Source organism: Podarcis melisellensis, assembly GCF_964234715.1.
Source record: "Podarcis melisellensis genome assembly, chromosome: 5".
In the NCBI taxonomy this organism is placed as follows: domain Eukaryota; kingdom Metazoa; phylum Chordata; class Lepidosauria; order Squamata; family Lacertidae; genus Podarcis; species Podarcis melisellensis.
Genome location: NC_138537.1, coordinates 39,046,148 through 39,074,098, shown reverse-complemented (window position 1 = coordinate 39,074,098; position 27,951 = coordinate 39,046,148). Strand labels below are relative to the sequence as shown.

The following is a 27,951-nucleotide window of genomic DNA, read 5'->3' as shown; positions in this document are numbered from 1 at the left end:
CCGCTCCGTTTCACACACCAACACCCGCTGTCTTTTCTCTCTTTGCACCAGATCTCACTTTTGCCCACCTATATATCGCAAGGACACTGGGCAAGTTCTCATTGGGGGGACGGCTGGAGGAGAGCTGCAACTTTTTCGTGCTCCTTATTACTATCTCCCTTGGTGCAGATGAGGCAGAAGTGTTGTTTTGCTTTTCCTAAGCGTCTCTCCCAGCTTGCAGAATTCTCTGAAACAAAGTCCCCATTTTCCCTTGACAGAGCCGCTTTGAGGCCACAGAGAATATTTTCTGAGAGTACTGGGATTTTTGAAGCTGGATGGAGCCGTTGCTCAGCTCCTTGCAGGCATCTCAACTTAGGACATGTATGATCACCCTAGAGGCTCTGATGATATCATAGGAGCCTCTGGAACAGTCACCCATTTCGCTGCTTCAGAGATGCCAAGAAGGAGCTGAGCAACAACACCCTTGTGATTGAAGAAGCCCTCAGGGCTCAAAATAAATGTGCTACATTACTTCTTCCTACACTCCACCCAACAAGAAATAGACCTTTAACCAAGAAGTCCCTGTGAATGTTGCTGGAGCTTCTGGGGCAGCCTCATTTCTTGATTTGAAGCTGCTGGGAGGAGTCAGATCTTTGCTGCTGCCATGCAACTCTCCCATTGAGAATTGGGAAACTGGCCCAGCATCTCAGGTTAGCAATGGATCCTCTGCCACGTTGTGGGCCTTTGGCAGGTGCCCCACCTTGCCCATTTTTATTATTATTTGGTTTGAAGCTTGGCTACCAAATAGTGGTATTCAGGATATTCCAAAATACGATGATGAGTCATAGTGAATACAAATAATCTGTGACTGCCAGCAGGCCTGCTAGGCAGCAGAAGCAAAAGCAGCCTGACAGCAGTGGCACAATAATCAACAGCCTGTTAAGTCTTGTCATGGCAGTGGGTGGCGGTGGCAGAAGTGACGGCAGCTTGCAAGGCCTTGTCGTGGCGGTGGCAGTAGTGGCCTGCAAGGCCTTGCGCTGGTGGCAGGAGACAGAAGCAAAGGTATCCAGCAAGGCCTTGCTGAGGCAGGCTGCCACAGCTTCTGCCACTGCCTCCAACTACCGCCGGGAGGAATTGCAGGCCTCAGCTACTTATTGCCACCACGGTGAGGCCTCACAAGCCCCACTGCTTGTGTCGCCACAAGGCCTTGCAGGCTGCCACTAATATTGCTGGAATTTCCTGCCACTGCCGCAAGGCCTCGCAGGATGCGACTGCTGCCGTCACCTCCTGTCACTGCCGTGAGTCCCTGCAGGCGTTTGCCGCGAGGACTTGCAGGCCACTGCCGCTTCTGCTGTCAGATCCTGTCACCACTGCGAGACCTTGCAGGAGTACACTGTAGATTTGTCTACAGCATGTGCATTGTATTTTATAGAAGCAAGCAGATACGAAGATAAATAGGCAACAGGTGTAGTAAGACAGAGACTGGTGTCTGAGTTCAGGTGAGGAAGAACAGGTCATGTCTTTTGAGCCTGGAAAGAAGTGCTTGAGTAAGACTTGGGAAATTAGGTACTGTGTCACAGATTGTAAAGAAGCAAAAGGCATCAGTATTCATAGACCACATGTGTTTTAAAGTTGAGCTGCTAGAATCTCTGGGATTCCTTGGAAACTTAATAAGAATGCATTTGTGCTCAGGTTCTGCTTGTGATCTTTCCATGGGCACCTTTGCTAGGCTTTGCCTAGGGACCGTTGGCTTGATCTTCCGATGTTCCTTGATCAGCAAATGTAAAATACTTTGTCCTCTTATGAGTCCTGCAACATGTAGCTACAGGGACATTTAGGTAAATATTCCAAATATTCCACAGGCTTGGCCAGTGTTCAATGCAAACTGGTCATGAACAGTCACAGAGTCATAGAATCGTAGAGTTGGGAGAGACCCCAAGGGTTATCTAGGCCAACCCTCAAGAACTACAATATATAGGAGTAGTCCTGGTTCAGCTCCTTCTAACTTTTTTAGTTGATAGTAGGAAAAGGAAAGCCAATTCACATATCCACAAAAGTACAGCTGCATTCCTGCTTATAGCCATAGAACAAGATATTTTTAAAAGGAATATTCAGACTGCTAGTTTTCATGTGATTCTCCTTCCTTATAGGAGAGAATGCTAGTATTTATTTTCATATTTCCAAATTACTTCACCAGAGTGTCTAAAATGCAAGAGTCAACACTATGAACTAAGTAAGAAAAATTTGATGCCTCAACACAGAAATGAAGTCTTGTATTCACACAAATAGATTCCTAATCTGATATCTTCATTTATAGATTTAGAAGCACACGCCCCCACTTCTGCTTCCTGTTATTCTTATTTCCCTAGAAAAATGTGTAGCAAAAGAAAAAAATATATAATGGTGATCCTTGCCTATATTAATAGTTATTTTGAGGGATGGAGATGTATTTATATATAACCTATGTTGCCATGTGAATATAAATTCTAATTTACCTGTGGAATACAGTATTGTAACACTCTTGTGTTTCCTTCTCAATTTTCTTTCCTTTGGCTTCCTCTATGGTTCATATTTACCTTGGCAGAAAGAGTTGTGAACATGTTGAGCACTGGAAAAGAACAAGCAGAGGATGCATCATGATCTCCAGACTCATTGTCACAAAAATCCTTCCTGCCGATAAGGTACTTTCCTGGCCCTCAACATGCCTCCTTGCCATATTTGGTGTGGGAGCTGGACATGGGGCAGAGGAACTAGGGCATTGAAAGTACTACAAGGAGGTATGCTGATCGGCAGGAAAGTGGAGAATGTATGTTTTGCTGGTGGTCATTAAACAGTAATGAGAGGGAGTAAAGACAGTAGAGGTAGATGAAGTGGAATGAAAGGAGGAAGACAGAACAAACATACATCCATTGCTGATGCTGCCAACTGATTATTGGCAACTACTGGCAATGGAATATGAGAGCACATGATGCAGCCACCTTGCTAAGCAAGATTTGGGCTGGTCGGTGTCTAGATTGAGAGACCATGAGAACTGCTTTGAGCTCCATGATGGAGCTCCATGATGGAGCTCCATGATGGAGCTCCATGATGGAGAAGTGCACTAAGTAAATAAATAATTAAATATACACCCATGAGCAAGAGGAGGCCATAATCAATCCGTCCCCAGGCAGTAGACTCAGAGAACTGTAGAATTGGATGGAACCATGAGGGTCATGTAGTCCAACCCCCCCCCCCCGGCAATGCAGAAATCATTGCAGTGCTCTTGGTCTGTTAGGGGAAAAAGCAAATAGGGATAATAACATTATGACTTTGTCTAACCAAAAACCGCAAAGCATTGAGCAGGCTCTAGAGTTTCACAGAGCGCTTCCTTGTGCTAGATGTTAAACAATAAATAATAAAAAGGGTAGGACGAGATTTAAAAATGTTACTAATAAATAGCCTGATATTAGTTCAATCTGCAGGTTTGTCACAGTCTTAAAATGATGATTCAGGAAACACTTTGGAGACTAAGGCTACTATACAGAAGTATCTGTGTCAAAGGAAGTAATAGTACCACTTTACTCTGCTTTGGTCAGACCACACCTGTGTATGCTGCATGACTTATCATGCACCCCCTAGACAAGCCTACCAGCCTCAGAGGCAGTGGAGGATGCTATTGCATTGCCAGTTTTAAAAGTCTAATTCCGCTAGTAGTCCAGTCAGCTTCTGTTAATGGAATGGGGGAACGACCACTTTTTGCCCTGGGCAGAAAATTTCTTAGGCCAACCGTAATAAGCATTATACAATTATACACTGTTGCAATAATATATGTATAAAAGATAAAGTAGCAGGTGAAGTCCAATGGCAAGTTTCACATTATTTTTACAATTTGTCATTGCAGGTATCTTCCACATTAATGGAAGAGTTGGATTGTTTAAGCACACTACATGCTTTTTGCTTCTACATGGCATCTGAAACTCAATACAGCAAATCAAGAGAAAACAATTCCTTCTTTTTTCTTCAAGTGGGCTGAAGTTCTACAGTTCTACCTCTAACATTTATTTAGACTGAGAGAAGGGGAGCAATTTTTCATCAGTACGGTACTTTTTGTGTGGGAGATAACTTTTCAGTATCTCAATAAATAATGAAATGTAATCAGTGTGCCATAAATTAGCCTTGCACATTTCACTGGTTAAGTTAAATTTCACACAGACAGCAGCTACCTTACAGTTGACAATGGATTACTTTTTCCCCATTTTAAGATTATTTTCTTAGTTAACAGAATCATTAGCTCAGTTTATAGTGCAGCCAATTAAAATTATCATTATGGCAGTAACCTATAGACGTGTAATAACAACAGTGAATTGTTATAGCAGTGTTGTGATAGATTGTCGACTTCAACATGCTGTGCATTACTGTACAGGGGCATGTCAGGTATTTAAGCAAGGAGTTGCATGCATAGTAGCCCACCACAGTGTTTGTGCAGAACTAATTAAAGTCCCTGCACACAACCTTAGAGGTTCAGATCTGACCCACAGACTTTCAATGCCTGAAAATTCCCTTTCTTTGTCTGGGGATGAAGATTATCATCAAATCCTTCCTAGTAACCCAAGGCTCAAAAAGGGGTCTTCAGTTCAAAACACTGCAAGTCTGAAAGATATCACTGGAGAAGCCATAAATCTCGCTAGTGGGAAAATAAAAGAATTTTCATTTGAAAAACTCAGAAATTCTTCCAATCAAGTAACCTATAGAAAGGGAAGAAAAGTTAAGTCAGACCCATTCAATAGAAGGTCACTAGATTTTGACTTGATCTATGGCCATTTCAGCAACGATGAAAATTCCCCTCCTCCCTTTGGCCTGTCACATAATTCCTCAACAGATGAGAAATGGCAGGTCAGCAGCACCTCAGTAGAGGGAAATGTGAATTCTACAGTTTCCTTACCAATGCAGACTCTCTATGAGGATAGCTTTCTTGCACAGATTTTGGAAAAGCACAAGCTGGATGGTTCTTCTAGTGGAGATATTAAGATGTGCTTGGACATCTTGCTCAAATGCTCTGAGGACTTGAAGAAGTGTACTGATATAATAAAGCAATGCATCAAGAAGAAATCTTCAGGGAGTGCCAGTGGAGAAAGTGGTAATGATTCCTTAGCCAATTCTGAAATGATATATATGAATTTGATGTCAAGATTTTCTTCTTATATTAAAAAACTGCCTTTTGAGTTTAGACAGTCTGGGCTAACTGAGCCTGGTGACATGGTAGAACTAATTAATAGCCTATCTGCTTTGCAGCCGTCTAATTTTCCTCCAGTATTTGGCAATGAACAGCCACCTAGATACGAAGATGTTGTGTCCTCCCCATCCTTTGTGCCAAGGCAATCTCTCACTTCAAACTTACGAGGTAACCAGAACAGCACTGACACAAACTCCTCAGCAAAACTTACCCACACTCCAATAGAGATTTCTTCAAAAGTTTTGCAGGAAAACTTAGAATCTACAAATGATGCTTGTGCGCTACCTCAGTTACTATCTGTAAACCCGTCAGACTGCATTTCTCCCACAGAAACTCTGTACATTATGGAAGAATCAGATAGAGAAAAGGCATTGGGCAGTGTATCAAGTGTTAAGAGGAGAGGAAGACGGGTTAATTCAGACAGCAATGAGCAGAAAACAGAAAGGGCAGACTCTGCTGGAAATTCAACTAAAACATCACCTACTTTATTTCAACCTGTAATGCTGCCCCAAACCTCCACCCAAGCAACCTCAGACACTCAAGGATTTGATTGTACTGTTCAGATTTCTAAAGGTGAATCCAGAAAAAATAATCAAGAGGAAATAGACAAACTTCTCCTGGATTTGGAACATTTTTCACAGAAAATGGAGGCTACTCTGAGAGAGACTACCACTAAGACTAATCCTGCATGTTTGAAGCATATTAGCCAACCTTTGACTCTGGAAAATAAAGGCAAAGTCTGTTCACCTGTAGACAAAAGTCCTTCTCCCTCTTTATCAAAACTCATGGAAACCAATGGTCATAAAATGGAGGATGAAGACAAAACCCTTTTATTGCGAATTCTGGAGAGTATTGAAGACTTTGCCCAGGAACTAGTAGAATTCCGAATGGGCAAAGGAAGCTTATCAAAAGAGAAGGAAGTGATGCACATTCTTCAGGAAACTTTGGCTGCTCCCTCCATCACAGCTGCTCAGCAAAGCTACATAGGTACATCTGCCAAAGAGCCTGTCCCAGCACTTATTCAACAGATGCCAGAGGTTATAAAGGTAAGAATGCAAATCTTTATTTATGTAACAGTTACGGACCATACACACGCAACAAATTTCCCACATGAATATCACTTCTGCATAGAAAAGTACATTATACTCTATATATGTTTATATACTCGTTATGTATGTATGTGTATACTTGTATGTTTCACTCTGTGTACATACAATGTGGAATTCTGCCACCTTTTCATACTTCCCATTGTTTGTCCATATGGCAAAATAGTCACACATGTTTGCCATGTGTGAAAGTGTGCGTGTAGGCTGTCTGTAGATTATAGGGGTTTTTTAGCTAGTTGGTGATACTGTAAAGCAGGCTTCCTCAAACTCAGCCCTCCAGATGTTTTTGGCCTACAACTCCCATGATCCCTAGCTAGCAGGACCAGTGGTCAGGGATGATGGGAACTGTAGTTTCCAAACATCTGGAGGGCTGAATTTGAGGAATCCTGCAGTAAAGCAACGATTGCCTATGGGGTACATTTTCATTTTTATGTCCTTCCATAGCCTTACTAAATCCAGTTTCACATGGTTTTATAGTACTTCAAGCTGTACCCTGCAGAACACCTTCCAGAAGTGCGTGGCCACTACTGCTGCAACAGATGTGTGTAAAGTCTGTTGTAAGTATGGCAGGCTTCACTTGGATAATTCTCACTATGGGCTTATCCAGACTTGTTTTTGTGCTGTTTTTCTATGCACAAGTCCACATTTTAAAGCTCAATGTCCAAGTGCTCCCTCACCCCCAGTGCTTTCTCTTTGAAAACCCACTCCTTACCACTGAACTGGAGCAAACAGCAACCTGCAAAAAACCTGAATTGCTGTTTGTTCCAATTCAGCGGTAAAGACAGGTTTTCCTGGGGAAAGAAAAAGCACTCTGACACTGACCAGGAAACCACTGATCTGTGCCTAGAAAGTGCAGGGCAAAAGGTAAGTGGGTGATCCTAATGTTCTCTCTCTCAGCATCCAGAACACATTCTCAAATTGTCTCAAAAGTTATTTTAAATTATTTTCAGTACTGTACATGGAAGTCACTTACTAACTTCTGGTCTAGTTTCATATCTCCTTTAAATTGTATAAGAGAGGCTGGAACTGGAAAAATGGAGTGAACATGTTCCCCTCTCCCTGGAAATGCTTTTCCCATTTCTTTTCCACTGTTATGACTATATAGTATAGTAGGATCACTACTTTAAAATAATTGAGTTGAGCTGAGTTGTTTATGTGAGTAAGAGTTGGCATGATAGAAGTTTATAAAATTATGCATGGCATAGAGAAAGTGGATAGGGAAAGGCTTTTCTGCCTTTCTCATAACACTAGAACTCAATGACATCTAATGAAGCTGAATGTAGGAAGAGTCTGGATGGATAAAAGAAAGTACTCATTTGGGCAGTGCATAGTTAAATTATGGATCCTGCTCCCTCAGTAGGTAGTGATGACCACCAACGTGGATGACTTTAAAATAGAATTAGATTAGACGAATTCATGGAGGAGAGGATTATCAATTGCTACTAGCCATGATAACTATGTTCTGCCAGCACACATGGAGAGAACAATGCTTCTGAATACCAGTTGCTGGAAACCACAAGAGGGGAGAGTGCTCTTGTGCTCAAATCCTGCTCGCTGGTTTCCCACAGGCATCTGGTCGGCCACTGTAAGAACAGGATGCTGGACGAGATGGGCCATTTCCTTAATTCAGCAGGCTGTTCTTATGGATTGTGTGATTTCAAATTTATGTGCTTGGCAGCCAGCTAGTTGAAATCTCAGCAATTAAATGCCCAGAAGACAAAGAGTTTTAAAGTTATTTTGGCATAGAAATAGCTTTTAAACTTCCTGCTTTGCTTACCGGATTCTGGGAAATGTTTGTGCGGGCTCTGGTGGTGTTAGGTCTTGCGGGGCCATCCAAGATCTCACGAAAGCCTCCAGAGCCCACATGGAAGTTTCCAAGATCCCAGCAAGCAAGGCAGAGAGCTTAAAAGCTCTTGATTACCAGGCTCTGGGAAACTCTCTTGCGGTCTCTGGAGGCTTTCACAAGATCTTGGATGGCCCCAAAATACTCAGGAAGGTAAGGTTGCTGGTGCAGGGACAGTTCCAGGGGGTTGTTTTGACTATACATGATTGTGACTTTGCACACTGCCCCCCTGGAATGTAACCCCTGCACAAGAGCAAGACACAGTCTTACTGTATAATACTCAAGCTAGTGATTCTGGATTTGTACTAGTGTCTCATAGCGCAATAGAGAATATTGCTTCCATAGTCCAAAGTAATATTTGGGAAGGGCCATAGCAAGTGTTGGGCTTCAGCTTTGCCTACAGAAGGGTTCCAGATTCAATCTCTGGTGTCTCAAGGTAGAGTTGGAAGAAACTCCTGCTTGATATCCTGGAGAACCGCTGCTGGTCAATATAGATAACACTTAGCTGAATAGACCAGTGATCTGACTCAATATAAGGCCGTTTCCTATGTTCCAATGATAGACATACTTGCTCGTATACAGCCACAGTTTCCTGTATGGAAATGTTATCAGACTGTGGAAATTGATAATGTGTGATGCTCCTATTTCAAAACACAGGGATGTTTTCAAAACACAAAATGCAATGGCTATGTGTGATGATTGAAAAAAGAAAGTAATTGAAGCCAATTTTTATTTTTTAAAATAGCGGGGTAATATAATTTTATAATTCTAGCAAAAAGGTTAACAAGGAATGCCATTTGAAATGAAAGGTGGTATACAAATACTTTTAATGAACAAGAAAGGAAACAGAATCACATTGACAAATACATTTAGGATTCCTGGTATAAACAAAATATTTACTTTATCAGTCTTGAACAAAGCTAAATAAATTTCTTGAATACCATAGTCTCAACTGCTGATATATCTATTCCTGATCCAACTGAGACCCCACATACCTTTATGAACCTGCTGGCCATCATATCACTTCTTGGAACATGCAATTGGGTGACCTAGCTTTATTATCCCTTTTGAAACAGTAAAATAATAAACATGTGAAACTTAGTTCTTCATGTACCAAATCAGAGTGCCACTATGAAAAACTATGCATTTCTTGAGTTCCAGAGCAAACTGTAATTGCAGACAGTAAATTCCTTGTAAGTTCTGAAATAAAAGTTTTATATATACGGTAGTGGCAATGGTTGTTAATCTTTTTCTTTTTTTTAATAGCATTAATTATCAGGTTTGGGGAAGAGTACACTTAATTAGACTTTCCAAATTGCTTTACCTTCTTGAGGATTTTCGAAATGGCATATAGAGAGGGGCTTAGTTTCTAGTACTGTGTGTTACTATTTAAGAGATTTTTGAAATATTGAACAGTGTATAAATGCTTCAAAATAATTAAATTTAGCATAAGGATAAGCCTTTGATTGAAAAGTGGTGTCCAGCAAAAATAAGTGAAAGAATGAAGCATTAAAGGAAATATTTAAATAATTGCTTTCTTATGCTTGAATTGATTATCCTGATACTTCTAAAAAAAACCCACCTGCAGCACAATCCTAAGCACATTTATTACAGAGTAAGTATCAAAGAACTAATTGTTAGTGCTTTTGAATGTGGAAGAAAAATGCTTGATAACCAGCCACGTATATTTTTTCTTGTGCAGTCCCTTTGGATTGTAGGAAACAGCTATGGTAATTTTTCCTTAGTAAGAGAGAAAGGTGAACAATTAAAGAGTCCCAAGTGTTTTATTTCATAGTTCAAATTAGAAAATTGTGTGATTGTGCGATGGGCACCTCATAACACAATTTTTCACAGAGGACTAAGCTGCAGCATGTTTTTGCTTCCAGCTTAGGCTGATGGCTGTACATTCGCACCTCAAATTTCACCTCTGAAGCTCATAAAATAAGAACTATCTGGGAAGGTGATATATTTAGCTACTTCTGCAGTATGTCTAACTTTAGCACCACTGGTAGTAGTGGTGGGTGCTTCCCTTCCCACAATACCTCTGCTGTATCACAAGCCAAGGACAGATTCTCTGACTGTCATGTAGCCAGCAGGGACATAGATTCTGGTGTAGATCATGTCTCTTGATAAAGAATTGCAAAGAGACACCCAGAAGTACTCATACTCGGGGATTATTTGACTGTCGGGGCGGGGGGAGGTTCTTTGGCCTTGCGTCTAGGTACAGTGACTGAATAATCCTTGCTGTAAGTAAGAAGAAGGCAAGGTATGTTTCGCTCAGAATTTGTTGGCCATAAAAAAACCAAACTCCAAATCGAGAAAATAGCTCATTGTGGCTGAAGTGATCTCCCGGAAGGACTTGATACCTCTGCTGGGACAAAAGTTTGCTCAGGAACTAAGCCAGGATGATGATCAAAGAAACATCTCTGCGAAGGGACCCAGATTTACGAGGAGAGTTAGCTTTCCTTGCAAAAGGCTGTGATTTTGTTCTTCCATCCCGCTTCAAGAAGAGGTTGAAGTCATTCCAGCAGGCCCAGGTTTGAACGTGCTTTTCTTTTTATACTTCTTTGTATCTTTTTATTGGATATGGGGACAGAACTGTGTCTCCCTCAGGCTTTTCTATTTTCAGAAGGTTATTTGCACCAGATACCCATAGGTTTAAAAATAGGCCTTCCCGGCTTAGCACACAAAGGTCCTATTGGTAAACAAGAGGAAAGAGTCGAAAACTATTTTTCTCTTGAAGATAATAATATTAACACTAATAAAGATTATTAGTTGAAAATAATTAAAACTTGTCTGCCACTTGCTGAAGAAATAAATGCTCCAGTGTGTTTCTGTTTGTTATATGCTACATGCTTTCCTTGGTGACCCTAAATGTCAGCTGTGTTGGGAAAGCTCCACTGCTGAAAATATGTTTTAAGGATTAAAACCCAATGACTGTGGGAAAGGTCATGTGTGATTGTGCTTCAGTATTCTGCCTGTTATCTCTAGCTGCTAAAGTGCCTTCTGATAGTAAAAAGCAGGGAAGGGGTCTTAGGTTTTTGCTGAGAGCTTAGCTTGACATTATAATAATAATTTATAATAATTTATTATTTATACCCCGCCCATCTGGCTGAGTTTCCCCAGCCACTCTGGGGGAATGTAAATATAAGTCTTAGGATGCAAACGGACAAGCAGTTTTTATTCAGTCTGGCACTGAGACACCTGCAAGGAGATGGGTCTGCAGCAAGCTTTGCATGCCCTATTATTATTTGAGCATCACTTCTTGGTGTTCTCATAAAACATTGGCACAAGGGGTGTGAACCAAATCATCTTATTGGCAAATTTGTTCCTCTTCCACTGTTCCTCTTTCACAATTAGAGCCTCTTTGGGAAATTTTGTAATTCTGTACACTCACGTAGCCATCTTACTAATTTCATTTGCACATAGAAACCAAAACCTAGCTACCCAGTGATCTTGGAACTGAGCAGCTTTTGTATCCTAACTTAACAGTTTCCCAGACAGGATCCAGTTACAAAAGAAATCCTGGAATAAGCTCCTAAAAGCTCCTCAAAACAGCTATCAAGGAAGGCACTTTTCACTGCCCATCACCAGACATCCAACCCACAACAGAGGTGGCAGAAAACATAAGGGGAGATGGGCAGGACACTGCTTGACTGGTGAGCAGAAGCCAGCTTGACTGAGGAGCACTCCAGACACCAGTGTCTTGTCACAGAAAGATGGGGTATAAATCTTCTTAATAAGTACAAATGTTCTCCTATCAGATTATTATTGGAGCTCAGTGACTTCTTTAAGCTACAAGAAACCTGTCCACTTCCTCAAAGAACTTTGAATGGGTGCTCTTTTAGGAACTTAGGAAAGTGTGGTACCTGAATGTGCAGTACTAACAAAAAAGTACGCATAGATCAGAAGTATACAGAGAAGCTTCATTAGGCCAGCTCTGCTAATCCTATGTGTTTCTCCTGTATGTGTTTATATATAGCTATTGTTGCCAATTATCCAAGGTTTCAGGGGTTGTATTCCCCTGACGATCTTTTGGGTTAATTAGGTGGTGGCACATATGCACAGTTTACTTTAGATACTTGCTCATTAATTTCTGTTTATCTAAAGGGATACACACACATGCACACACATACACACTCACATTCTATTGTACCAAAAATAATTTTTATGTGTTATCTTTCTAGGTCCAAAATAAGCAGGAGAAGAAACCTGTGACTACGTCCCCAGTGCCTGCAATTTCAGCAGTCAGCTCACAGGCACTTCTGCATGCAAATAAAGTAACTGTTGGTACGCCCTTGTCCATAAACATTCCACGTTTCTACTTCCCCAACGGACTTCCTAATGTCTGCAGTAGTCATGAGGAGACCATTGCCAAGGTTGAGGCAACCTTTTCTGAGTTTGAAGATGAGAGAGTACCACTTAATGAAATGGGGAAAATTGCAAAGGTAAATATCATTATTGCCAGGCTTTTAGGACTTATGGAAGGTAAAGGCTCAGTACAATATCAGCAAATGGTTTTCAAAGAAAAAGCATACTCTCAGATGAAGTGGCTTTTAGCTGAAGGGATGAGATGAAGTAGTAAACAAAAGCAAAACTTTTCCAAAAGGAATGTTTCAGTCTATTTCCAGTCTCTGTCAATTTCACATGTATTTATTCATAACTCCATTCTACCCTACTTCCACATTAATCTACTGCCTGTAAAACTGTAAATAAATTTATATTTAAATATGTATTTAAATCACAAACTATGGTTTAAATATGTATTTTACCTTAGTGTACTCACTTCTAAATGTACAGTGGTGCCCCGCTAGACGAATGCCTCGCAAGACGAAAAACCCGCAAGACGAAAGGGTTTTTCGGTTTTTGCGACGCTTCGCTAGACGATTTTCCCTATGGGCTTGCATCGCAAGACGAAAGCCCATAGGGAAATCTCGGGGACCTTTTTTTAAATGCTGGCGGTGGGGAGCAAAGCCTTCCCCCCCCTCCGGACTTCAGAAGAGGTCCAGGAAGGCCGGCGGGGGCGAAAGGCTTTGCTCCCCACCGCCAGCATTTTAAAAGCGGTCCGGGATAGCAGGGAAGCGCTTCCCGCTATCCCGGACGGCTTTTGAAGGCAGGCAGGGGGGGCAAAGACTTTTGCCCCCCCTGCCTGCCTAACCGGGGGCTTTTAAATCGCCCCGGGACTGTCCGGGGCGATTTAAAAGCCCCCGGACGGCTTTTGAAGCCTCCCCCCCGCCCGGCTTCGGGGCATCATCCCGATGCCGGGCGGTGGGGCAGGAACGCCTCCCCCAGCCGCCCGGCTTCGGGGCATCGTCCCGATGCCGGGCGGTGGGGCAGGAACGCCTCCCCCAGCCGCCCGGCATCGGAACGATGTCCCGAAGCCGGGCGGCCGGGCGGGAAAGCCTCCCCCCCCGCCCGGCTTCGGGGCATCGTCCCGATGCCGGGCGGTGGGGCAGGAAAGCCTCCCCCAGCCGCCCGGCTTCGGGGCATCGTCCCGATGCCGGGCGGTGGGGCAGGAACGCCTCCCCCAGCCGCCCGGCATCGGGGCATCGTCCCGATGCCGGGCGGTGGGGCAGGAAAGCCTCCCCCAGCCGCCCGGCATCGGAACGATGTCCCGAAGCCGGGCGGCCGGGCGGGAAAGCCTTTGTCCCCCCTGCCTGCCTTCCCAGGGGCTTTTAAATCGCCCCGGACAGCGGAGAAGTCCTCCGCTGTCCCGGGCGATTTTAAAATGCCGCCGGCCAGAAGAGGTCGGGGGAAGGCTTTTTCCATAGGAACGCATTAATTGATTTTCAATGCATTCCTATGGAAAACCGTGCATCGCAAGACGAAAAACTCGCAAGACGAAGAGACTTGCGGAACGAATTAATTTCGTCTTGCGAGGCACCACTGTATTTTATCTAAAAATACACATTTTAATGTAGTTTAATAATATTTTTGAGTCAAGAGCAGTATCATAAAACTCAAGAGAAGTGCAAACTCCAAAGGATAGTTATGTTTCAACCTGTACATTATTCCAGGAGGTGTTGGGTTAATTCATCTAAGAATGTGGGCTGAACAAAAGTCTCCTCCATCCATTTGTCTAAGGGTGAGAGAATATATCCGGGCCAGCTTGATGCTGTTCATACTGCACATGGTCTCATTCTGCTTTTAAGTGGCTCATATGAAATCAGTAATACTTACTTTGGAGTAAAAAGAAAAATGGATTCAGATATTAATGTATTAGGTCCAATTAAAAAATTCTGGTTTAGTTGGATATTTTTTTTTAAGCCCAAAGCTACATTTTCTTCATCTTCTTTTCTGTTAAAATGTCATCATAAAGAAGAAAAAATGCCCCTGCCTGAATGCTAGCTACATTCTGTCTTACTGTGTTGTTCACAGATATGCTGCTGCCCTCTGTACTGGAAAGCTCCCATGTTCAATGCGTCAGGGGGAGAGCGGACAGGATTTGTATCTGTACATTCATTTGTGGCCATGTGGAGAAAGTGAGTAAACTGTGCAAAAATATTCTTCTGGAAAAACCAGCACAGTATGCCTTTCTTTTGCATGTTTATTTATTCTTTTCTGTGTTTCCACTGTGCCCTTTTAAATACAGCTCTCCTTTTTAAAAAAATACTGTCTCCAGTTTCTTCCTGCTAATGTAGTCTGTATTTATTGACAAATGCTAGTCCTGTTTGTTGGGTAAATCTTGTAGTCATACAAGTTTTGCATATGTATTCATAGTTTTCTATGCCAGAAAGGCCCATTGTGGCAGGAGTGGGCAAACTTTTGGCTTGTGGGATCTGCTTTGTTTTTCATCCTGTGGTCCACCAACCAGAGCCAGGTGCAAAATAATGGAACAGGAATGGTGTAGAATTGAGGAACAAGGTGCTTCTGAGCACATGCTCATGCCAGAATTTTGTTTTTAGTATAAGAACTGGAGCTCCCACACAGATCCTTTCACACATATATCTTCCCCTGTTGTCCCCCAGCTTTCTTTATCTCAGCAGCCTAACTTAAGCGGGAGGACACTTTTAGTTATTTCTATTGTAAAAAATTGGAATCTGCAAACCTATGTTGATCTACCATCCATAGATCTACTAGTAAATCCCAGAAGGTGATATCCAATCATGGCTTCCTATATGTACAGTGGACTTCCACTCCTGCAAATGGGACTTCCTCTCCTTCCAGAGCATTGGCAGAACCTTCAAAGCAGATGGGGTGGGATAGGAAGAGGAAGTCTAGTCATATCTGCTGGTGCCTTGTCGAATTTCACCAACTGGTCATAAATTTTCTCCCAGCCATTCCTATGCCTGCCTTGGAATTTCCGGTTTAATTATAACATCTGTCAGAAACACATCTAATCTTGAGTGAATACTTCAAGTGAGGGAGCTCTGGTTAGCAGTGCAGTGCTTAACCATTTTCAGTATTTTAAAAATTGAATTGGACCCAGAGTTAAGCATACACAACAGCTGGTGGAAGCTGACTATGCCACCCGCTCCTCCCCATGTCAGCTCCTCTTGCCCCCAGAAAATGTTTCACTAAGGATCATGGGGCCCTTCTAAATGGCTGAGGGTGATACAAAATCTCTGAGGCAACTTTTGCAAGCAGAGACTGTGCTTAACCCTAGATCCATAGAGTCATTGAAATTAACAAGGGCCTTACTGTTAACCTCAATAGAATATAGGCTATTCTTGTTATTGAATGTCTGTCTGAAGTTGTATTACTTTTACTTAACAGTCAAGAGAATAAATTAAATGCGGACCACCAACTAATGACATCAGCTACAGCATTCTAATGGATCTGTGTAGTACTTATTGAAGACATTATCACAAAATGTGCTGTACATTATTTATGCTTATATACCAAAGAGTATATATAAAGTACTGTGAAAAATGATCAAAAGAGTACATGTATATTTTGGTCCCAATTTCATGAATTAGGAAACAAATCCACCTGGCATAGAAGCCAAAACATTCATGTGTACATTACTTTATGCATGCTTTCTGGTGCATGAGGATGAATCTGTGTACATTCCACATCCACAATCAGCCTTCAAGGCTGACCTAGAAGTGGCACTAAGTATATCACTGGAAATTGCACCTCTCTCTTTTTACTCTAGTTGCCATTGTGAAGCAACTCCCAAGCCAAATAACTGCAGGTGCCTATTTTTGTTGGACTACAGCAGAAGAAAGTGTTAACCTTCCTTTTCTTGTGCAGTGCAATCATAATCCCAATTGGGACCCTTGTCATGGCTATTTAGAGTATAAAAAGAGAAAGTGAGAGTCAACTTCCAGAGATGTGTTTAGCATTATGTCTACTTTGATCCTTAATGCTAATACTATTATTATTCACCGTATTATTTTTGCTTCATCAATGTACATGATGCTTTATATGGAATTTCATAAGCATAAAATAGTCAGATCCCCAGTCCCAAGAGGTTTACAGTATAAAACAGATGTGAAAGACAAATAGAGGTTGCAGAGGGTGAGATAAATGTACAAATAGATGAATGTGAACAAATGCAGTTGTAGCTGGGAATGAGAATTAAGGGGTTAAGCTGAAGACCTTACAAAGCTGTGTGATTTTGATTCTTTGGGAATCCAAATCGATAGCACTTTTACAGTCTTATTTCTCCTTTGTAGGATACTACACAACTGCCATGATGATGCATCAAAATTCATTTGCCTTTTAGCAAAACCCAGCAGCAACTATTTGGAACAAGAAGATTTCATCCCTTTACTGCAGGTTTGTGTGACTTGCTAATAAGTGTCATTTTATGAATTAGAGAAAAAAACCCTTTAGATAAGCACCTAATTTTTTTTGAAGAAGTCATCCCTTTCCTCCTCAATATACTCTACCCAGAGAGCCACAGCTTAATTCACTCACTGTGATCTGAAGTTAAGCAACATGCAAACGAAAGCCAGTCTGAGTCTGCATAGCAGGATGCCCTACTGAGAGAGGCACTGACAGGATCTGCAGTGTTTGTAGGGGCACAACTAAGACAGTGAGGAGGAGGTTGCATGTGAACACACACACTGGGAGTACTGCTTATGTGGCCTTTTGTGAATGTGGACTGAAAATACATTGTTGCCTGCTTACTGACTTTTATGTTTTATTTTTCTGTCTTTTAAAGTAACTCAGAATGGTAACCTAGCAGGTGTGCATTACCTATGAATCTTAAAGGTTTCATTAAAGACTGTAGCTTTTATAATGCTTCTATGAGCAGTTGCCTGCACAAGTTCTCCTTGTGGGCTTCCCATAGGCATCTAGTTGGACACTGTGAGAACTGAATGCTGGACAAGATGGACCTTTGGTCAGATCCAGCATATGTTCTTATACTCTAACTGCTGACAGTGTTGTATCATTTCTCCTTAACTTTTCTGTGTTACATAATTTGGATATCTTTCAGGATGTAGTCGAAACTCATCCTGGGCTGACATTTCTGAAGGATGCCCCAGAATTCCATTCCCGCTACATTACTACGGTAGGTTAAATTCATGTACAAGATGTCAGCATTTGTCTAAGAAAAAGTTTGTGATTCATTTTGAGCCACGCTCAGTGTTACAAGGAAAGTAATTCACATTGTCAAATGGCATAATAATGTTTACCCCTAGCATCTTGTTCCCTTCCCTACAGTCTTTGTTAAGCTGTCCAAAGTGATAGGCTAGTAATACCCTATACAGTGGTACCTCGGGTTACAGACGCTTCAGGTTACAGACTCCGCTAACCCAGAAATAGTACCTCAGGTTAAGAACTTTGCTTCAGGATGAGAACAGAAATCGTGTGGCGGCGGCAGGCCCCATTAGCTAAAGTGGTACCTCAAGTTAAGAACAGTTTCAGGTTAAGGACCTCCAGAACGAATTAAGTTCTTAACCCGAGGTACCACTGTAGTATGCAAGGCTGACTTTGAAAACTGCTTAGAAATAGCAATCAGTTCAAAACACAGTGACTAAGTTACTAACCAGATCTTCTGGAACTTATATTGCTGCACTGACTCCTGGACTGTTTCTGACCACAATTCAAAGTGTTGGTGCTTGCCTTTAAAGCCCAACATGGCTTTGGATCTGAATATCTGAAAGACTATCTGTACCCATACCGACCAGCTCTTGCCCTGAGATTACCTTTGGGTATTTTAGATCCCTCTAAGACTATATACATATTTTTGTTGTTTACATGTAGTCTGTTTTGTTGATTTTAAATATTGGTCACTGACTGCTGTCAGAAACAGGATGCAAGACTTATGGGACTTTGAGGGGTTTTTGGTTTTTTTAATCACACAGAATAAGTCCAGTTTTGAGAATTGTATTTAATCTTTTTCCAGGTTATTCAAAGAATATTCTATACAGTCAATAGATCCTGGTCTGGGAAAATATCCCTAACAGAGTTGAGGAAAAGCAACTTTCTGCAGGTATGCTATTTTTCTTTTTTATTTCTATGAGCAACAAGTATTTCTAAAATACTTTCCGTGATATCCATTGTTACACAGAGTAGAACAACTGTAATAATTGGACTTAAGTAATATTAGTTGTTCCCATAGCTTGTTCAGTGTTTTCACTTTCATAGCTGGATTTAGCAAAAGTTAATAAAAGAGGATCTGGACAGATTTGTATATTTCTAGTGTTGAAGGATGATAGATATGACACAGTAAGGACTATAGTAGCCACATAAGCACATGGTCACAAAACTCTATCAAGTATTAATTTTGCTTGTTTGTGGATTTTTAGAATAATCACAAAGTAAAAGTTTAATGTTTCATACAATTCTTTTGCTGTTTAAGGTATTTATTGAATAATAACAAAGACTGACAAGATATCATTCTAGTCACAGTTCTTGGTCTGCGCCTTCTGCCTATGGAAATTAGAATGAATTTGTTCTCATTTTTTCAGACCCTAGCTCTCTTGGAGGAAGAGGAAGACATAAATCAAATCACTGATTATTTTTCCTATGAGCACTTCTATGTTATTTACTGTAAATTCTGGGAACTGGACACTGACCATGATCTCTACATCAACCAGAAAGATCTGGCTAGATACAATGATCAAGGTATGCAGAGCAAGAGAAGCACTGGAGGTGGTTGTTACTAATATAAAATAAATATTCTCTCATGTGTACTTTATGAGCACCCCAGATTACCAAACTTGATCTCTCTTTCTCCATGTTCTTACAAAAAAAAACCTTGCATATCTCTTGCTGTGCTTCAGTCATGTCATTATTATGCAAAATAGACATGCAATAAAGTCATGCTCTTGGGAAAATTGGTGCAGCTTTTCCCTGTTCAGTTGCTGAAAATACTAAACTAAAGGGTAGCTAATAGCACAAGGCTGTGTCTATTATGCCATAACCTTGTAGGGGAAAAGATGTAAAAAGTTAAAACTATGAACAGGCACCATATCCTTTACTTGCTGTAACGCTATGGGTTAATTTTGGCCTAAATCTGCTGTGGATTGAAGCATTAAAATGTTACAAATTGCCTTTCATATAGATGCTCATCAGTCGCAACACACCAGGCAGGGCACACTCTTGATGTGATCTTTGCCCCCAAGTGATATGAGGATGGACTAAAGATAGAGGGGCTGATGGTGGCAGTTCTTTCCTGTAAGGGTGATGGGCCTGTTTGGGTGGTCTGCCCTCAGAAACTGATGGAACCTGATGTGTTCCTGAATGCTTTTTTTTTGGGGGGGGGGGTCCAGTGGAGAAAGCTGGTAATCTTGTCAAGGATGTTTTGTGAGATCAGGTTCACCTTATGCAATCAACTGATGCACACAAGATACTTGTGGCAATGCATCCGGCCACATGCCCCCTCGATTCTTGCCCCTCCTGACTTCTCAAATCTAGTAGAGTGGGGCTGACTGGTTGGGTCCAGAGTGTAGTTATCGCTTTGCTATGTGATGGTGTGGTCCCTGCTGCGTTGAAAGAGGCAGTGGTGCAACTGCTGCTAAAGAAACCAGCTCTGGACCCTTCGGATTGGAACAGCTATCAGCTAGTTGCCAATATCCTTTCTGGGAGAGGGTGATGGATAGAGCCATGGTGGAGCAACTGCAAGCATTCTTGGAGGACACAGGTTATTTAAATCCATTCCAATCTGGATTCAGGCCTGGTCATGGAATAACCTCTTACCCGTATCAGGGAGTGGGTGGTGGTTGATGTGGCCCATTGTATCCAGCCATCAGGAAGCAACAGAATGACTAGATCAAAAGTATTCAGAATCAAAACTATTTTAAGGCATTTATTTGATACCTAGTAAAAACATGGCCACTGAGGAAAATCATTTTTCTGTTGTGTTTTGCACATGATTGAAAGCCACTCACTTCTCATATGATTATTCTTCTGCACAGATATCACTTGTGTATAGGGAAAAGCAACAATTGTTAGAATGATTGCAAACACATTCAAGAACTGAAACTGTTCCTAATCCTTATTTCTTCACCTACAGCTCTGTCAAACAGGATTATAGAGAGAATATTCAGTGGAGCTGTGCTTAGGTAAGAAAGTAGGGAACAATTAAAATCGAAGGAAGAAAATTAATTTTTGAAATACTGTAACAGTTAGAATGGGATTCAGGAACTTCAATGTAGGATATAATCACTTTGATTCTTTGTCTGGGGGTGGCTTCAGATGTGCAGCTTAAATTGGCTTTGTTTTAAATCATTTAGAGAAGGGAGGGAAAGGTACAAAACTCAGTGGTAGATCTTGCTTGCAGAAGGTTAAAATCTCTTGACATCTCCAGGTGGGGCTAGGATTGTCCCCAGGTGGAAACCCTGGAAAGCCACTGCCAGTCAGTGCAGAAAATACTGAACTAAATGGAACAATGATCTGACTCAGCTTAGCTTCCTATGATCTTGTTTCCTAAGGCACATGTAATGCTCACATTGGCTGCCATGGACATTATTTCTCTTTTGAAATATCTCTACTCTACAGTGTTGAGAAACAAAATGTAAAGCTCAATTGCACTTTTTATTGTGATGCAAAATTTCCTTGACTCTTTCACATCATCCATCAGAAAATCTCCAGGAATGATTTCTGTCTTCAATCCAGAATAAACTGTTTTCAGCCTGAGATACAGTGGATTGAACACACATGCTGTTACTGAACTAGAAACCTTTCCCAGTCTGTATTTTAGATACATTCATAAGAAAGCTTTATCTTCCTGGAATGTCAGGGAAAGGTTGCCACATGGAGACTTTGTACAACATAAATGATTATATAAACAGCCCAAAATCTTGATGCTGAGAGAATGTGGTCTGTTTTAATTTAAAAGTTGTCATGTTTGGGTTGTTAGTTTGCTGTTTCTGATCTGCTCTCTAGGGTACACTTTCAAGTTAAATAGTATTGAACTTCAAAGAATCAGGGAGTGGGTAACCAGCACTAACACATCCATGGGGTCTCTAAGGAATTGAAAGTGAAATATTGAGATGTATTCAGACATCTATTTTTTTAAAAAATTGTCATTTGAACTTCAGCAAGTGTTTGAAATCTGTTTCAGAGGACTTCAAGTGCACAAAGAAAACCACATGAGCTATGCGGACTTTGTATGGCTTCTAATTTCTGAAGAAGACAAAAGAAGTCCCACAAGGTGAGATAAGTCATCCCAAAATTTGGAGTAGGTGGAGTGAAGGAACATATATACGCTTGCAGGTTGTTAAATGCATATGTTATGTAACTCCACGGGCAAATAGCAACTGCCAGGAAGGTATTCTTGACAGGAAAATAGGGGGAAAGGATAAACTTCTGTACAGTGATACCTCGGGTTACAGACGCTTCAGGTTACAGACTCTGCTAACCCAGAAATAGTACTTCGGGTTAAGAACTTTGCTTCAGGATGAGAATAGAAATCTGGTGGCAGCAGGAAGCCCCATTAGCTAAAGTGGTACCTCAGGTTAAGAACAGTTTCAGGTTAAGAACGGACCTCCGGAACGAATTAAGTCCTTAACCAGAGGTACCACTGTATACAGTACAGCTGCAGCCAAATGAGACTGCCCCATGGTTGCTTTTTGTTCTTGTTACTTGTCCTAACATTTCCTGTGCACTCTACACACATATACAGCACTTCCATAGGCTTACAATCTTGGCCTCATGTGTCACTTGCTAATCATGTGCTGGGGATAGGGAGGAATGAGAAGATGATGATATTGGCAGTCACAAGCATGCTGTTTATAAAACACAATGGGAATGATTCAGCTAGTGAGTCCTGCTTGTGGAAGCCAACACAAGCGTCTTCCACTAGTGTGGTGGGGTTTTTCGCCCCTCCTTCTCCTCATGCCCCCTCTGCCCAATTGACTCTGGTGGGGTTGGGGAAACACTCAGAACAGCACAAGGGAAGGAGGGGGAGATTGTTCTGTCCGGCAAGTGAAATGCTTGCACCGACGTGATGATCTCCTTAGTGTAATGTTGTATATAAAATATAAATGTAATATTAAAAAACAAATGTAATATGCAGGTGTGTAATAGAGACTGAGTGCCCTGGCTGTCACTGGATGAAGAACTTCCAGGAGTAAGTTCTACTCCATTGCAGCCCTTAGGACCCTGCAACCCCAGGGAAGCTTTTTGGAAGACATAGAGGGCTGTGGTGGGGAGGTGGGGTGGGAAACCTCCCTTGTCCAAGCGCTGTATTGGATACCACTTTATGTTCAAATCACAAAACTGTCCGAAATATATTTCATAGTACACTCTAACTGTAGAGCTAAAACAATACATGCAGATGCCAGGGACATTTACATAAACTGATTAGTGCTACCGTAGGAATGAGCTGCAGTGTAGCTCTCTCCACATGGCCCAAGAAGGCTTTACTTTTGTGGTAGAAAAAGGAGTCACTCCCCAGTGGCTACCAAGCCATGAAGATCAGAAACAGTTAGCCTCACTGCTATAGCATCCCCTCTGCTTTGAATTTATGCAGACATCTTCTTTATCCTGCATTTTGCTGCTAAATGTGAACATCTCAATTTGTAATTTCTCTCCAGGATGGAGAACTATTGCAGTTTGAGTCACTGAGCAACTGAGGGTATTATATATCTTAGCTCATGCTCTGAATTTCTAGATTGAAATTTCCAATGAAAGGCATTATAAGGAAGGAGTCTGGACAAAGCTTCACTGTGCATATGAAAGCTGTCTCAATAAGGGTTCTTTGTTAGAACTATTGCTTGCCCCAACTTTGCTACAAACAAATCTTATTCATTCCCCTTTCCCTAGTATTGAATACTGGTTCCGCTGCATGGACTTGGATGGGGATGGCATGCTCTCCATGTATGAACTGGAGTATTTTTACGAGGAGCAGTGTGAGAGGATGGAATCCATGGGCATTGAGCCACTGCCATTCCATGACTTACTGTGCCAAATGCTTGATCTAGTGAAGCCAGAGTGTGAGGGTAAGGCCCATTTATACAATAATATTCATCTACACTACTGACCATTTCTTGGGAATATGATTACCTTTGATCTCTCAGATATATTTGATCTCCCAGACCCCTTTGAAGAGTTATCATACTCTATCTGCATCACTTCTGTGGCAGTCACCAGCACTTGATCCAAGCAGGTGATAAGATTCCCTGTGTATGGGAGACCCAGAGCCAAGTAGTGGTCTTTACCAACCTCCTAGGCTTTGCATCCTCAGCCAATTCCTTAGTTAACATTCAAAGTAATGGCAAAAAAAGGGTAGAGATCGGTTCCCACCACCACCAAACAGGCTTTTATTTTCACTCTCCGGGCATTTAGAGGTGGCTCAGCAAGTAGGTGCAGAGCCATGAACTGCTAATGCCACTAATAACAAATGGTGTTATAAGGTTCTCTAAATTCGTGGTGAGCCATAGTGTATCTGTGTGATCTCTAACCCACAGACCTGATAGTGATGCCGATCAAGGCAGTGCACACGTGAAAGGCCTTGCCCACAAAAGTATTTGAGAAACTTATTTCAAAATATGTTGGCTTTTTTCGGGTGAACACATTTGAATTTGCTCCTGGTGATGAAGCACTAGGTGAAACTTTGTTCACAGCAACTCTCTTGTTGCAAACTGCTTTTGAGCACAAATGTGTAAAAAAAAAAGTGGGGGGCTTATATAAACTCATCATCATCTCACTTCCATGGCATACAGAACTTGGATTTTTGCATGCCACTGGTACATACTGATTCAAACTGAGTTAACAGAAATGTCAACCTATGTTGAAAATAGATCACTGAAAAGAATGGGTGAATCTGGCCTGAAAGGCCATCTCCCATTTCTTCATAAATCTTTAAATACTATTTACCACATGATCTGTAACCCAGAAGCCTTGACACCCCAGTCCTACTGAGAACTGCTAGACCGATAATAAAATAATGTGTTCTGGTTTTGCAGGAAGGGTAACTTTGCGAGACTTGAAAAGATGCAGAATGGCTCATGTATTTTACAACACATTCTTTAACCTGGAAAAGTACTTGGACAATGAACAGCGGGATCCCTTTGCTGTGCAGAAGGTATAAAGCAGTTCCAAAATAGTGATTGCTCTGAGAGCTCTACTCTGGAAAGGAACAAGAGATGGATACTTTCATGAAGTTCCCAAAAGAATTTACTAGGAAATATGGTGGTAGTGGTCAAAATGATGTATTTAGAACAAAAATTTTCCTAAATGTATGCTTAGTAACCCCAGAAAATATAAGAGGGAGAAGAGCTGATTAAATTTGCTTAGTATCTAGAAAGGTTGTGTAATATCCCATTATATTAATCTTTGCTCAGGTACTAGGACAAGTAATGACAAGACATTTCTGCATCTTCAGCAGAAATTAAATGATTAAAGCCCTGCTTGCTTGGTGTCATGAGGCCTTTGTACATTGGCGTATTGCACATTATTCTTCCTTAACACTTAAAATGATTCTAATAAATGAGCAGCATACATAAATGATAAAATCTATATGTAACAGTAACAGTTTCTTCAGTACATATTTCAGAGGAACAGAAACATAGACTGTTTTCACTTATCTTGAATGTGATCTTTGGCAAGTTTATCCAATTCAGGGACAATTATTAGATGGGATATATAGTGTATACAAATTTAGAACATCAAGTAGGATACAAGAATCTCTTTTCCGAGCTTAAATAGCTAATGTTATTAGAACTCTTTGAACTGGAAGGGACAACAAGAGGTAGCTAACTTATCCTTTCCCCTCATATAGCAACCCCTGTATCCTTATTCACCTGATTAAAAAACAACTATTGGTGAAGAATTTGTAACTACCTTGCATTACAAGTTTATACAGTTTCACAGAAGAGAACTATGTCACTTTTATTTCCCTTCTGAAGTCAATGGTCTACTGTAAACAAGAAATGCCTCAGTCCAGTGTTCTGAGGCATTAAGTTAAAAGTGTATAAAGAAATGTACGCGTATAGCGTATGAAAAATAATTTGTTTGTCCTTTCTATTTCTAGTTTTTAGTAGTTGTCCTCTTCAGAGTTTGAATTTCCCAACTACATTGAGGTTCCATTCAGTTTACTTGGAAAGTGAATGGTCATTGCCCTGAGACTGTGTGTGTGTGTGTATTTGTTCAAAGGCATCCTAGTCATTGCAAATATGTATATTGTGAAAGTGACTTGGTTTGTTCAGTTTTGCTTGTTTCCTTGTCACATATTTATTTAGGATGTTGAGAATGATGGTCCTGAACCCTCTGATTGGGACAGATATGCTGCTGAGGAGTACGAAATTCTTGTTGCTGAAGAGTCTGGCAATGAACAGTTACAAGAAGGGTGAGTGTCAATATCTGCAAAATGTGGTTATAATTGCTACTCCCAGAAGCCTCAAAACTGTTTAAAAACAGAGAAACATGTTTATGAACAATAAAATGAGTTACTAAATAACTAATCTTGGAATGTCACTGCAAGCCTGTTTGACTATGACAATAAACACATATGACATAGTCATTTAGGGTGTCATTCCTTAGTTGATAGTTTTACTGTTTGCTACTGTATCTACAAAATGTCAAAGCAATTAGCTGAACTGTTCCTAAACTATGTTGGCAGAAATGTTACAATCTCTTTTTCAACCAAAGGATTTGTGTATTATTGATGAATTCATATTGCTAACTCTTTGTAGATGAAAGCTTCCATGGCATATTAAAAGCATGCCCTGAGGCAACTCAGCCTTGGCAGAGAAAGGATAAGAGCCTTGCGTTCCGTATGTTTTAGTTTATAGTATGCTACCAGGCACTGACACAGAAAATTGCTATGACTTAAAATGTGTCTTTCAGGAGTTGGCTTTGGTAAGCAAGATTGAGTGAAGATAAGCAATGTTTTATGGTAGTATGGTTATTCTGGAAGCACCTTCACATCAGCGAAAGCACGTTTTTTCTCCAGGGCCAAACTCTGAAAAAAGTCTGTTCTGTATTTCCTGTTCTGTCCAGCATACCTCTGGAAAAAATTGCATTTTAGGGACCCCTATTTCTCCCTCTCCCTGGCAACAGTCTCCCACAATGAGCAGCACAGATGCACTTGCCTATATCTGGAGATTATCTCCAGCAAAAGAGGGTGTTCCTGTTTGCGAACATTTTTTTGAAACCAAACGTCTGACGCGGCTTCCGCGGCTTCCGATTGCGTGCAGGAAGCTCCTGCAGCCAATCAGAAGCTGCGCCTTGGTTTTCGAACCGTTCCAGGAGTCAAACAGAGTCACAGAATGGATTAAGTTTGACAACCAAGGTACCACTGTATAAGGACAGAGAAATCGGCTTCTTTTGCATGTTGTTTTGAGCCTTCTACAAAATGTATAAACCTATTAAGGTGATAAAGTGAAAAATTCGTAAGCAGTGGTACCAAATGCTTTAGTATGTTATATGTTTAAGATTTAAATGGAATAATCATGGCCATTTGGATCCACTACTTACATTTCCGCCCTCTACGCCTGTATAAATACCTCGGATTTATAGCTGTTTTACTTACTGAAAAATGATCCAAGTAAAAGACCTCAGTTATAACCAAACATGTAAACCATCTGCGTTCTTAATATCTTTCTTCCTTTTTGTAGATCTTTTGATGACGACTATGAAACAGATGAACTTTTATCACTACCTGAAATTGAAGAAAAGTCAGATCACTTAGTTATCTCAGATCTATCAACCTAAACATATTGAAGAAGTGTCTCCAAGGTCTGTTGATACTAAATGGGAGAGTCCTCAGTTCTTACATTTCAGGAATTACTTCATTCTTTTCCTTGAGAAAATAACCAACATTTGAAACCATAACACCATTTTTTTTAAAAAAATAATAATTACTTGCTTCTGCGGTTTGGTAACTTCCAGCAGTATGGTAATGTGTGTGGATATGGGTGGGCTTCCGCAGGCATATTTAGAAACGGCAGAGAAGCTAGAAAGGCTACACTGTACAACGAAGCATGGAAAGGGTTGAAAAGAATCCATGGTTGTAGAAAACCAAAGAATTTAAAGCAAGTTGAAGAAATTATTTCCTGCCTCATGGATTCTTTTCTCTTCTTTTTATACTTAGAAACTGAACCTTCAGCTTCCTTCTCACCTTGCTACATAATTGTGACAAAAACTACATGTTTTTCTAGAAATATTTTCAGATTACTCCACTGAATTGTCAATGAATGGGGGGGGAGAGATTGTCCCAAGAGTTTATTTAAATCCAATATAAAACTACTGGGTTTGTTTGTTTTTTAAAGTTTATTCTAGAAAAATCCAGGCTATTTCTTAATTGCCTCTCTCCACAGGAGGAGCTTTCCTTTTCTTACGGCTTTTCCAACAAAGTACAAGAGCCCCTCGTACATGTTTAATCTTAGCGAATGCAATACTCCTACATATCTCTGTAGAAAGAACATGGCACATATATCCCCACATAATCAAGCGGTTACTGCAAGGAA

General features: G+C 41.0%; 1 protein-coding gene and 1 long non-coding RNA gene across 4 annotated transcripts in view; one reads left to right on the top strand and one right to left on the bottom strand.

Moving 5' to 3' along the window:
• The window catches only part of PPP2R3A (protein phosphatase 2 regulatory subunit B''alpha), a 33,854-nt gene extending 5,903 nt beyond the window's left edge, over positions 1-27,951 (top strand). The window contains exons 2-15 of one of the 3 annotated variants that reach the window (XM_081912436.1): positions 3,860-6,237; positions 12,328-12,588; positions 14,519-14,622; positions 16,762-16,864; positions 17,529-17,603; positions 18,441-18,527; positions 19,006-19,162; positions 20,553-20,601; positions 21,603-21,692; positions 23,306-23,481; positions 24,448-24,566; positions 25,723-25,829; positions 27,100-27,220; positions 27,802-27,951. In XM_081912436.1, the coding sequence (XP_081768562.1) occupies positions 4,285-6,237; positions 12,328-12,588; positions 14,519-14,622; positions 16,762-16,864; positions 17,529-17,603; positions 18,441-18,527; positions 19,006-19,162; positions 20,553-20,601; positions 21,603-21,692; positions 23,306-23,481; positions 24,448-24,566; positions 25,723-25,829; positions 27,100-27,196 (3,378 nt within the window). In that variant the 5' untranslated portion in view covers positions 3,860-4,284 and the 3' untranslated portion in view covers positions 27,197-27,220; positions 27,802-27,951. Of the gene's footprint in view, positions 1-3,859; positions 6,238-6,280; positions 10,678-12,327; positions 12,589-14,518; positions 14,623-16,761; positions 16,865-17,528; positions 17,604-18,440; positions 18,528-19,005; positions 19,163-20,552; positions 20,602-21,602; positions 21,693-23,305; positions 23,482-24,447; positions 24,567-25,722; positions 25,830-27,099; positions 27,534-27,801 lie in introns of those variants that run through there. The other 2 variants (XM_081912435.1, XM_081912437.1) reach the window with 2 other exon arrangements.
• On the bottom strand, positions 24,472-27,138 carry LOC309370582. The gene is made up of 2 exons (XR_014168616.1): positions 27,015-27,138; positions 24,472-24,610 (listed from the first exon to the last, which is right to left on the bottom strand). It is a non-coding gene; the product is annotated as an uncharacterized lncRNA (long non-coding RNA).